The following is a 13,131-nucleotide window of genomic DNA, read 5'->3' on the forward strand; positions in this document are numbered from 1 at the left end:
AGACATCTTTCACCCTCATGGGCAACTGCAACTGAATTAATTATTTCAAAGTGCTTTAACTGAACAGCAATAATGTTCTTTGAGGTGTGTATTACACCAGCTTTCCAGATGGTTGAGTTTTTTAATAAACTCAACTTCAATTCATATATCAGTTTTCTCAACTGTCCAGAAATGAGGTTTACAAGTGCAAGTCTCTCTCTCTCTCTCTCTCTCTTTCTCTCTCACACACATACACACACATGCATTTTTGCCTCTGGGATCACCCCAATATACACCAAACAGCAGAAGGTAGAAAATAGTTGCACATATAGTAATTTTAATCCATTCCATTTTTAAATACCACAATAAATTTAATTTTCACAATAAATTAAATAGCCATATTCAGTTTACAAAATAGAATTACTTAGTGTGAAACCAGTATTTACAAACAATATACACTATATACATGATGTTTCTCTTTGTTGACACACAAGCATAGACGAAAAAATTATTTGATTTTTTTTCATATATGATTGACATGCTACAAGTGACACTATGGTCCATACAATAAAACAATAGTGCAAACTCACCACAGGAACTTTGAACCAATGTTGTTTGTACGAGATAGGATTTTCTTTTCAAATAATAAGAAAATAGTATTATCCAGTATCACTATAACAATTCATCATTGTATTTAAAGTGTCAGAATTCCTTTAGCAAGGTGCATACTTAATATAGCCTGAATGTTATACTTTCCAATATACCCTCACAGCTACATACAATTCCAAGGTGAATTTGCATGTTCTAAACTAACATTCTGTCTGGGTCTATAAAAGTGTCACATAATAAATGTTATTGAGCAAGAGGAACACTGGCCCTTTTGCACAGTATCTGAATTTATTCCCCTAAATACTACCTTGTCCTTTATTTGTATAGCTTAAAATGATGCAACTATGTAGAGAGTAAAGTTATGTTAGTTACTACTCTGTAGAAAAATTGATCCCATCTTATATTTGGTCACACACTGCATATGTACAAGTATGCATGAAAAAAAGTTAATTTGATAGTTGTGTCTATGAAAAGTGCATATTTTTACTCTAGAAGAGACACTGCTGCTTGTCTCCAGGTGCAACACATAGTGTTGTATGAAATTTAGTTTAGGGCCAGTTAAATGTCCTCCCAGTGATCTGGTAAAATTTTTGATTAAAAGGGTGAAAGAACTTGCGCAATTTGGTAATGACAGAGGAATCCACCTCTGGATGAATGCGTCCCTTGCTACCCGCCAGGCACTTGTTAAAGACAATGTTAAATCGCAAGCAGTAAAACCCTCTGGTGACATTGAAGTATAAATTGTACTGACTTATCCTTGGAGGAAGATTTAGGAACTTCTCCACCAGCTGGAGTTCTGGCAGTGGTTCTGTAATGAGCCGATCTCCATCTACAATATGAAACTGCTCGATTGGAAAGTATTTTAACCATCTCTCCAGATGTTTTGTGTAGATGCTGGTTCTCACTGCCTTATACTTAGTGTTCACTTCGCAGGTATTAGGATCAATAGCCAGCTTCTCAAATTTGTAGTAGGTTTTATTCTTTCTTTCCTTCCCCTCCAGCACCTGAGTGTAATCAGAAATAGCTCTTGTTGTGGGTTCCCTGACAATGATCAGTAATTTGATGGATGAGTTCATTTTATAAATCCTTTCAGGTACCTCCTCTGTGATAAAATATGCAGGGCTTTTCTCAATTGTTATTTGATGAGGGTAAGAAAAAGGCATTTTTTTCCTGTACCATTCAATACCCTTGGCATAGTTCTCGTCATTATCAAAGAAGTGAATTTCTTGAGAAGCTTTGACCACTGCAGGATGGAGGTTCAGCATCTCAAGCAGTGCACGGGTGCCTCCTTTCCTCACCCCAATTATAATGGCCTTAGGGAGCTGCTGAACCAAATTGTGAAGTCGGATTTGCTCCTTACTGGCGTTGCCCTTACGGAACTCATGTAGCAGCCCACGCTTGAACTGCAGAGCTCGGAGTGGGATCTCGTCTTGGCCATGGGGTCGAAGTCGATCATCAATGGGACAAATGGGCTGCAGCCTGAAATCAACAAAACAGATGAGATTTTGTTCTGTTATAAACCATAATGAACATACGTTTGCAAATTTTATTTTAATCCACCCTTTATTAAATGGGGCAGACAATCTGTGGCATTTTTAATATTCTTCCAAATTCCTATTCATCAAGCTCTTAATTGATAGCAGCATGTTCACAGCACAAGAAAAACAAGTGGCCTGGGTCAAATTAGCACCTGCTTTACAATGAGATATTTGACAGATCTGGGCAATGTGCTTTTGGTAGAAAATCCTGAAACAAACCGATTCCTGATGTGTAGTGCTATTTTTGGAAGTAATATCTTGTCATTTAAGGTATTTATACTTTCAAAATGCTATTAATAACCTAAGATATGGAATAATGAGCCAATTGTCAGGATTCCAAGAGACAAAATCTATCATAATCCCTGAAAACACTAATGCTCAAGTTTGCACATAATCTCTCTCTCTATATATCTATAGATGAGTATTACATACACACACACACACACACACACCCCTCCCCCATATAAAAAGAGCATTATTAAGGTTGCAAGGTGAAGCACTGAAAAGTTGGGAAATGCCAGAATTAAGTGTGTGCATTATGATAAAGTCCTTATTTATATGTTTATATAGTATTTTAGGCACAGAATCCCTGCTAATAATGTTGTTTTAACAAAGTTTTGTGTGTGTGTGCGTGTGTAATTTACTAGGTTTTTATTAAAAAGCAAACTGAAAAAAACAGAATTTCCATCATGTGGCATCAAACTGACATCCACACGTTCATCTGCAGACTTGGAACCTTTAGAACCATTGCAGAGACTTCTGTCACTTGAAGTAATAGAGGGTCTAATAGCGGTAGTATGTTGTCATCAGCACTTGAGTAAGAGGCAGCACAATTTGCCAGCAGATTTCACAGATATTTGCTGACAGCAGAGGAATAGTGAGACTCCATAATCTTGGGTTCCATTCCAGCCTCCAGAGGGGTATGTGCTCTTGTGTTTTTGCCCCAAGCTTGACTCCTTCTGTCCTGTTCCTCCAGCCTGTTCATGTACCAGTCTTGTCTCTTTCCCACCCTTGGATCCTTACCTATCTGGTTCCAGTCTCTGTTCATCTGGGTTCTTGTCCCAGTCCTAGTTTTTCCCTTTGGACTCTCTGTTCAAGTCCCAATATCTCTCCCAATCTAAGTTTGACCTCTTCCACATGCTCAGTCCCCAGTCTCCTTGCCCAGCCAGTCTCAGTTACGCCTCTCTCTCCTTCTCAGTCTCCCCGGATCTTTGTCCCAGTCTTCCTTCTTCCTGGGCTTTGTTCTAGACTCTTTGTCCAGCCAGTCCCAGTTGTTCCCCACACCCAGCTCCTTGTCAGATCTCCTTGTTGTCCCCAACCACCTGGCTCCCAGTCTCCCACCATTTCTCTCACTGACTTCCAGTCCCAGCCTCCCTGCCCAACCAGTCCCAGGCTCTCCTCTACTCCCCCCAACACCCAGTCCCAGCATCCTTGTCCAGTCAGCCCCAGTCCAAGTTTCTCTCCCCACTCCAGTCCCAGTCTCGCTGGACTCCTTCTCCCAATCTACTCCTTTCCCACAACCAGTCCAGCTTTTGTTACCTCTGCATTTGAATAAGATAATAGAATCATAGAATATTTAAAGATGAGGGTTGGAAGAGACCTCAGGAGGTCATCTAATCCATCCTACTCCATGCTGCCTGGATGCCAGTAAGTGTTTGGGGGGGGGGCAAGGGGTGATCATTGAATGCATAGGAAGGACAGGTTCCCTGATTTCAGGTCTGATGCCTGGCTCCACCATTGCCTGAAGCACCTGGGAGCAGCCATTACAGGGAAAATCCAGTTCTCCCTGTAGGCTGGGCTGGAGCATGCTCAATTCCTCTGTGGGGATGGTTCATGCACAGTCTGGTCTACACAAGCTTGAGTTTGCTCAATGAGGATGGAATCTTTAGAGCTTTTAACTGTTCCTGAGCATTGCAAACTGTGACTTTTCAAAGGCTTATAACTTGGACACATTTGGGCAGATTTTCATATGGATGCCAAAAGGCACATCCTTGACACAAAGGTCATGCTCCTGCCAAATTTCAAGTCCTTACTCCAAAACAAGGGGTCACTAGAGATCCTCAAAGAACAGGTTGCCAGAATGTTTTAATATGGGCAAAATAATATATTCAGAAATGGCTACATTGTTTTGACTGAAAGTTTCCAAAAATATTCATAGAGTCATAGATTTTAAGGCCAGAAGGGACCACTAGATCATCTAGTCTGACATCCTGTATATCACAGGCCACCTGCACCAGCCAGCACCCACATGGGTGACTAGAATTGTACACACTATTCCAAACGAGGGCCTACCAATGCCTTGGACAACGGTATTATTATTTCTCTACCTCTACTGGAAATGCCTCGCCTAATACATCCTAGGATTGCACTTGCCTTTTTTCACAGTTGCAGCATACTGATGGCTCATAGTCATTCCGTGATTGACCTATGCAACCAGGTCTCTCTCCTCTGTCGCTTCCAACTGATGAGCCCCCAGCTTGTAGCAGAAATTCTTATTATTAGACCAGAAGTACAGGACCTTGCACTTTGTACTATTTAATTTCATCCCATTTCTATTACTCTGGTCTTCATCCAGATCTCCCTGTACAATATTGGGTGCCTCCCAACTTAGTATCATCAGCAAATCATCAGATATTTTTTTTATTGTGCCAAGGTCATCAATAAAATATTGAATAAAATTGGTCCCAAGACTGATCCTGGAGGAACTCTGCTAGCAACCCCTCTTCAGTTTGATAATTTACCTTTCAGCACAACCAGTTGCCTTATCTCTGTTAAGCAGTTCCTGAGGCAGACACCTGGAATGGGAAGTTTCAGCTCAGATGGTTAAAGTTTGGGAAAGTTATAAGTAACTGAAAACAGGGTCTTTTTTCATGGTAAGTCTCAGGCATCCTTTATAATAGATAGTACAACCAGCCATGCCCATTATATTAAGCCCTTAATCCCTGATCCTCAAAGGTATTTAGGTGCCCAATTCCCACTGACTTCAGTGGAAGTTAAGTGACTAAATACCTTTGAGGATCTGGGCGTAACTGACTGAGGCTCCAATCACAAGCCTACTGAAGTCAATGGGAGTCCTTCTATTACTGACTTCAATGGGCTTTAGATTGGGCCCTAACACACCTGTAGAAAGGCTCTTTCAGTTGGTCCTTCTATGTCTCTCTGGGCTTGTCTTCACTACCAGGGTAAGTCGACCTAAGTTACGCTACTCCAGCTACATGAATAAAGTAGCTGGAGTCTACATAGCTTAGGTCAACTTACCCCAGTGTCTTCACTGTGCTGCGTCGATGGGAGATGCTTTCTGGTTGACTTACCTTACTCTTCTCAGAGAGGTGGAGTACCGGGGTTGACTGGAGAGCACTCTGCCATCGATTTAGCGGGTCTTCACTTGACCTGCTAAATTGACACCTGCTGCATTGATTGCCAGAGCATCGATCTCCCCTGTAGTGAAGACACGCCCTCTCTCTCTCTCTCTCTCTCTCTCATGAAGAGTACAAATAGAGTGTTGTAGCTGTTTTGGTCCCAGGATATTAGAGAGACAAGATGGGTGAGGTAATATTTTGCATTGAAATTGGTCCAATAAAAGATATTATCTCACCCACCTTATCTCTCGAGTACAAACAGAGATGTTTTAATGGCAGTGTGGTATTTTTCCACATTGCTTAATGAAAGATGAAGATAAATCATACTGTCATTAGCAATATTATATATGGAACTTCTGGAATTCACTGCTGCATGAGGTCTATGAGTTAGATATTGTGGCTGGATAATTTTATGACCATCAATAACATTTGTAGCTGTGTAAGCTTAGATAATGATATAAGGTTAATTACATTTCATGCCCCAGGGCATAAGATAAACTCCTGAAGGAGTCAAGAAGGAATTTTTGCCCCACCTACAGAATCACATAATTGGCTATCTTTAGTTTTAATGTCCTCTGAAGCATCAAGCATTGGTCACTGCTAGAGGCAAGATACCAGTTTAGGGATCTGATCCTGTGAGGCACTGAGTCCACCTGATAGCATTGAATGCCTTCCTCAATAGTGGGACTGAAGTGAATGGAAGAGGAAGGCAACACCACCACATAGGGATGGGGCCCAGGTTGGTCAGTAGTCTGATTTGATATTGCAGTTCCCATGTTGTTCCTATGCAGTTTTACATGCTCTAGATATTTTGATAGAAGCATGTCACAGTTTTGCACATCAGCCATATTTTTCCAGGGTAAGGGGTGAGCAGGGTCACTGGCACAGATATGCGTACACAACCCCAATTTGTACAGACCTAGGCCTCAACCACAGGGAACCCCAAACTCTTTTTTCAGTCATGCTTCCAAAGCTGGCATCTATCAAAGCAATCCCAGGTCGTTCTAAGGTCTCAAAGACATTATCAGCTGTTAGAGATAGGTCTGTTACATCCCAAATAGTTTCTAAGGGTGTGCCTGGTCAAGAGTGCCAAATACTCTCTAATTTCCTCTCTGTGGATTTTCCACTGCTCTCAAGGAAATCACTTGCAGACACAACCTCCTTGTCTGGTGCATTCAGCTTCAGAACATCATGGCTAGTTAACATAGTTAAAATTCTCAAACCCTGCAGCAATCTTTCAAGCGCAATAGGATTCAAAACTTGATAAGCTACTCTGCAGGCTCATACATAATTTTAATTACCACTGTCGCGCATTAATTGCTTTTCCGTAAATTTAGAAAAGAAGATACATAAATACATCATAACTGTTTTGCTGAGACTAGAGGTCAACGCACAGATGCACACAGACAAAAATGAGCTACTGTAATGACATTTGTACCGTATGCTGCTTTATTCCTTCTCTGAAAACAAGCTCCAATGCACACAGAATACAAATAGACAGATAGAAATACTTTGACTTGGACAAGCAGCACCTCTCTCCCTTGTCCCACTCCCTCCCCAGAAAGAGAAGGAAGAAATAATGAAAATCAGTATTAAGGTGCATAGTCTTTCTATACATCAGTAGGAAAAAAACCTGGAGATCTATATGTTTTAAGCAAACAAGGAGAAAAAAACCCAGTTATAATTAATAAATCCAGATCCATTTATAATTAAGACTGTGACTTATGCCTGGTTGTTTAATTACTTACCTATCCAAGCTCCCAACTCTGGCAACTAGATATAGGAGACTTCCAATAGCAAGGCTGCCTAGCACAAAGAGCTTCTGTCTCAGCAACGCCTGCTGTTTGAATAGCATGGCCCTCCATCAATCTTCAGGACTTCTTCAGTCTGCAGGGACCAGAACACATAAACCACTCATCAGCAAGTTGCAATACACTGGCTAATGTTTATTAACAGGCAGGCAATCAATTCTTACAAGTGATTAAGCCTCACTTGCAAAAATCTTTTAAAGCGGCATTGGTATTAGATAAAACTTGTTTATTTTGCTCTTTTTCCGCCATTCATAATGAAGCCAAGCAACGTATCTAGGAAGTGGAACTTACTATTTAAGAGCCAGTTTAACTATGTCCACCATTACTAGGAGAAGCAGGGTCCAGTGGCTAGAACCTGGGGACTGGGAGTCAGGAAACCAAGTCAATTCATCTCCCTCTGTATCTTGTTTCCCTTCCCACCCTTCGCCTGTCTCGTCTGTTTAGCTGGTAAACCCTTTGGGGGCACAGACTGTCTCTCATTAAGTGTTTGTACGTAGCCTATTACAATGGGCACGAGATTCTGACTGAAGCGTCTGCTGGTACATCTGCACAGCTTGTGGCCGCCAGCCCCCCCCACCTGGGCTGATAGACTTGGGGCAGCAAGGTTTTCACTACCACTCTTAAAATAGACAGCGCTTTGAAGTTTTGGCTCAGGCTGGAGCTCGGGCTCTGAAGGCTAGGGAAGGGGGTGGGCTTCAAGCCTGAGCCTCCAGCCCAAGCAGTATGTTCAAAGTGCGGCCTATACAGCTACATTTAGCATGCTGGAGCAACCCCGCTGCCCCGAGTCTGTCAGCCCAGGCTGGGAGGTTCACTGACGTGGGCTGTGTAGACGTACTGTAAGATGCTTCTGTAATGCTAATAAATAATAATAATAATAATGTCTAGTAAAGATATAGAAGCAGATCATGGCTCCAAGCCTTCATTTAGCCTGTAGTACTGAATTCTTTCTTATTAATATGACAGTAGCCCCACAGTAATAGTCCCAAGATCCTGGCTGCATAGTGCTGGGCACGGCACAAACACAGAGTAAGAGAGAGTCCCTGCCCTGAAGAGTTTACAGAGGAAGCATTATTGTTCTCTTAGGGAAAAAAGAGATGGGGAACAGTACAGAGAGATTCACTGATTTGCCCAAGGTCACAGAAGAAATCTATAGCACAGCTGGGAATTGAACTGAAGTTTGAGTTGCTGCCTAGTGTCGTAACCACAAAACCATCTTTCCTCTTTTTTTTTTTTTTTTTGTTATATTTTCCCCCAGCCTTTCGAAGTTAAACACAAAAATGCTCCCAAAATAAAGAATTTTAGATTTTAAGCAGTGCAGACAATACATAACTGGAGCTTAATATGTGAACAATTTAAAAGTGAGGAGAAAATATACAGATATTATATCTCTGTGTAGATACATTATGACTAATTACTACTTTAATTAAATTCCTTTAATTAAGAAATAGGGAAGGGACAAGAAATGATGATGATAATGAGAGCAAATTTCCATAGGTTTACAGTCTTAAATCCTGCACTGCTGCTTTCTGTAAATAAAAGAAAGGTTTCAGTATTACAGTAATTGGTTCTGAATTTCAGTTCTCAGGAAACATACACAATCCTCTCCATATGAGAATAAAACACAGTCCAAATGTCCTCCCTTGTCTAGCTACTTGGATCCCAATGGATTAGTCATGTTAAATCATATCTGCAGGACTTTCTGTAATTATGGAGATCTGCAGAACATAGTGAAATTAAATTACAGATATCCTGGCTCCTGCACATAGATTCCATAGGGTCTCATTCTCTCAGTAATCATGTTGTCCTTAACATATATATATATGCACAAAACTGGTGCAAATGTTTTAAAGGAATTGTGAATCCCAATGAGCCTATATATATATAGGCTCATTGGGATTCACAATTCCTTTAAAACATTTGCACCAGTTTTGTGTGTGTGTGCAAGATTGAGAGAGAGAGTTATAGAGCAAACAGTTGCTCCATTACCAACCAGGCTGAACTACAACAGTGGCTTACATATTTACATTTCACGCACACCCCCTATTCCTTATTTCACCACTTATGAATTACTCATAACATTTGCAAACAAATTCATTTGGGGTGAATTTTCTGTGCTTGGCTTCAGCTCAGAGGTGATTTATTTGTAAAGTTTCATGAAAATTTGTCCAGCCAGTTTTGAGTTTTGCATGTATTAAAACAAAAATCCCATTTTCTCCATATATTTCTATCAGAAATGTGGTGCGTGCCTATCTAAAGAGTAGAAAGAGTTTTGTTCATACTTGGTTTGTTTTTTGCAGATCTCCTTGAGACCAGAGAAACCAGTCAAATTGGAAGGAAGTTTTGAAGTTATAAGAGCTGACCTTTTTTGTGCACATGAGTAACAGTTTTGTCTTTTATGTTTCTTTGCTCAATCGGCAGCTTAGAAACTTGCAGGGGAAGGAGGGAACACAAGCATAACAGGTCTTTGTTATTAGGTTTTTCTGCTCAGTGCACTGTAGCTTTGAATGTTGGGAGCACTGTGAAGCAATCAGGCATAATATAAATTTTCAAGAACGTTGAAGGCCAAATTAATTCCTGCTGTAACTCCCTTGACATCAGTAGAGTTAGAACAGAGATCATTTGCCCCTTAAAGCCCTAAAACCCCGCTTCTAGCAATGCCTGAAAATGCTAACTCACATGACACCATCAGAACTCCAATTAATTTTTTAAAAATAATTTCAAAGTTATTACCTTCCTCTGAATGGTGCATTGCTTTCTAATCTTTTTGTCTGCCTTTTGGCTCTCAAATTCCTTTGAACAGGAAGCATGTGTTTATTTATTAATTTTTTAAATCGTGTGAAGACCATTGTTGGTTATGGAAAAACGAACGAATCATTAATGTATAAAGCTCATCTTGTAACTACATCAAGAAGCCCGGGCTAGTGGTGGCAATGAAAGCACTTGTAGCCCCTTAAACCTCATGTAGCTCAGAAGCATAGACCTAGTAGCCCAGGTAGTCTTGAGTTCTAGTCCCCCTCTGCTGGTGACTAGCTCAGCAGTATGTTAGCACTTTCTGAGCCTGAGTCAAAGCCTACTGAAGCTGATTTGAATGCAGCGAGTTTTCTAAAACCCTTGCCATAAAATTTACAGTTATACCTGAAAAAACTACTGTGAAGTAGTTAAATAAATATCACTGCCATGATTTTTACAATGGAACAAGGGTTAGAGAAGTAATTTCTTGACACCTGAAATGACTGTATCTTGGAATAACTAGTTCTAAAGCACATAAAAATTATTTGTTTGTCATCCTATGCAACGGAGGAATGGGTTCAAGAATTAGTTATAGTTAAACCACTAAGTAATACCAACCGAAATACAATTAAGGTAAAAAATCCGTCAGACAGGAATGTTACAAAACCTTAACATAACAGCACTTAACTTTTGAAAGTGAAGAAATGAAAACCCTCCGATTCCATGGAAGCTGCATAGTCTCTAAAAGTATGCATGCCCTCAACTAAAAGGAAGATAAGAAAGAAGATATGGCAAAGTGGAAAGACACAAGAGGCTATTTGAACCAAATAAGTATCTTTCAGAATTTGTTACTGGAAGCCACAGAAAGAAGCATAAATTGTGACAATTAAAAATATAAATTAGCAAGGCTCAGCAGGATCTTGAAGAGTAATCAACCAATGTCATAAAAACAACTAACAATAAGTGGGTTAAATATATCAGAAGCAGAAAACCAGCAAGAAAAGTGGTGGCTCCCTCAGAAAGTAAAGGGAACAAATAAGACCTTTGTAGAGATGTTAAATAATTTTTCTACATCAGTCTTTATCACAGAGGATGATGGGGAAATACCTTTATAATCAAAGGCCTCCCTGTCCATGTCCATCTGAAGGAGCACTCTCCCTCTGGGACCCCACAACAGCTACATTAGACTGAGAGAATGAAACTGTTTACAACTAGGGGAGACACATGAATGTAGCAGACAGAATTGTCCCAGCAACTGGACCATGAGTGTGGAACTTCCTATCACAAGAGAGAACCTCAGCAGTTTCAAAACTAAATGCAAATCCCATTTCTGCAGGTTAGCCTTCCTCAATCATTTTGAGGAAATTAAAATCCAAGCAAACTACTCCTACTTATTGGGAATGGAAGAGAGAGATTTTGCGTTTAGTATTTAAAATCTTGTGAGGTCTTAGATACTATGTTGATGGCACAGTGTAAGGCCTTAGATAAAACTGAGTTCAAGAATTTGTGCCAAAGACAAGTTTCAACACCACAAAATTATACTTACAGACCAAGCCCTTACTCTTCTGTGTCATATTATTACATATATTCATATAGGCTATTATATTATAGACATACCCATATATTTAGAAAGATATGCAAAGAGATGGATTTAATCACAATGAAATAAGCAAAGGCACTCACTGGATTTTCATGAAACAGTCATGACACACAAAAAAGTGGTATAAAATTTCAAAATATGAAATGAAAAAACATCAACATTGTTCATGATGAAAGCATGGTTTTCATTATATAGAGAAGTATTACTATTATTGTTAAAGAGGATTTCTTTGTATCAAATTTATAAATTAGCTGAGACAGATTTTTTGCACACCAGCAGGGGTCATCCGTTGACCAATAAAGATCTGCCTACATATATTACAGAGACAAGGTGGGTGAGGTAATATCCTGGGACCAACATGGCTATAACACTGCACTCATATATTACAGACAGATCTTTGAATCTATTGATAGTTTAAAATGTGGTTAATAAGAAATGGAACAAAGTCCTTAATACCTTTCTCTCTCTCCTTTCACTTTCTGTGTTCTTTTAATTATAAAGACACGCAGCTCCACTAGTTGTTCACTGTGAGTAAAATTCATACACTTCAAGTGGATTGGTTTTGTGGGAGGAGCTACATGGCCTAGGTTGGAACAGTGGCTGCAACCCCTCCTATATGAGGGTCTGTGGTCCCTGGATGCACATAGTGGCAGACACACTAGCTATGGCCTGCCCCTCCCTTGGCCTACTCTAAATGCCCACTTTGTGCTGAGTGGCTGGTAAGCAGACCTAGCATGAAATCAAGCTGAGCAGCAAGTGTAGCATTCTCCTTGTACCCATTCCACAGGTGCCCATGTCTGAGCCATTAAACTACAGCAACATTACTGAAGCTGGTGAATTGCATTAACAGAGAACTACTACACATACGATGAGTAGTAACAGTATTTTTCATTAAAAGGCAATTGATAAGAACATCAGAATGGCCATACTGGGTCAGACCAATGGTCCATCTAGCCCAGTATCTTGTCTTCTGACAGTGGCCAGATGCTTCAGAGGGAATGAACAGAATAGGACAATTATTGAGTGATCCATCCCCTGTTGTCCACTCCCAGCTTCTGGCAGTCAGAGGTTTAGGGACACCCAGAGCATGGCTTGCATCCCTGACTATCTTGGCTAATAGCCATTGATGGACCTGTCCTCCAGGAACAACATTCATCAATATATTAACAGGAGTGATGTAAGCAAGACAAGAAAAATAATTTTTCCACTCTACTCCGCACTGATAAGGCCTGAGCTGGAGTACAGTGTCCAGCTCTGAGCACCACACTTCAGGAAAGATGTGGACAAACTGGAAAAAGTCCAGAGGAGAACCACAAAATGATTAAAGTCTAGAGAACATGGCCTATGAGTAAAAACTGAAAACATTTGTTTAGTCTGGACAACAGAAGACTGTATGTAAAAAGTTGTTGTAAGAGGAGGGTGTTAAATCTCTTTATTCACTGAGGACAGGACAAGAAGTTATGGGCTTAAATTTCAGAAATGGAGATTTAGGTTAGACATTAGAA

At 40.2% G+C, this 13,131-nt stretch overlaps 1 protein-coding gene across 18 annotated transcripts in view; it reads right to left on the minus strand.

The window, feature by feature from the left end:
• Positions 1-348: 348 nt before the first annotated feature.
• HS3ST5 (heparan sulfate-glucosamine 3-sulfotransferase 5) overlaps positions 349-13,131 on the minus strand; it is a 268,625-nt gene continuing 255,842 nt past the window's right edge. For all 18 annotated transcript variants that reach the window (XM_078852167.1, XM_078852170.1, XM_073337106.2 and 15 more), the window contains 2 exons: positions 7,234-7,372; positions 349-2,067 (listed from right to left, as the gene is read on the minus strand). In XM_078852167.1, the coding sequence (XP_078708293.1) occupies positions 1,137-2,067; positions 7,234-7,340 (1,038 nt within the window). In that variant the 5' untranslated portion in view covers positions 7,341-7,372 and the 3' untranslated portion in view covers positions 349-1,136. The remainder of the gene's footprint in view (positions 2,068-7,233; positions 7,373-13,131) is intronic.

This window comes from Lepidochelys kempii, chromosome 3 (genome assembly GCF_965140285.1).
Source record: "Lepidochelys kempii isolate rLepKem1 chromosome 3, rLepKem1.hap1, whole genome shotgun sequence".
NCBI classification, from domain to species: domain Eukaryota; kingdom Metazoa; phylum Chordata; order Testudines; family Cheloniidae; genus Lepidochelys; species Lepidochelys kempii.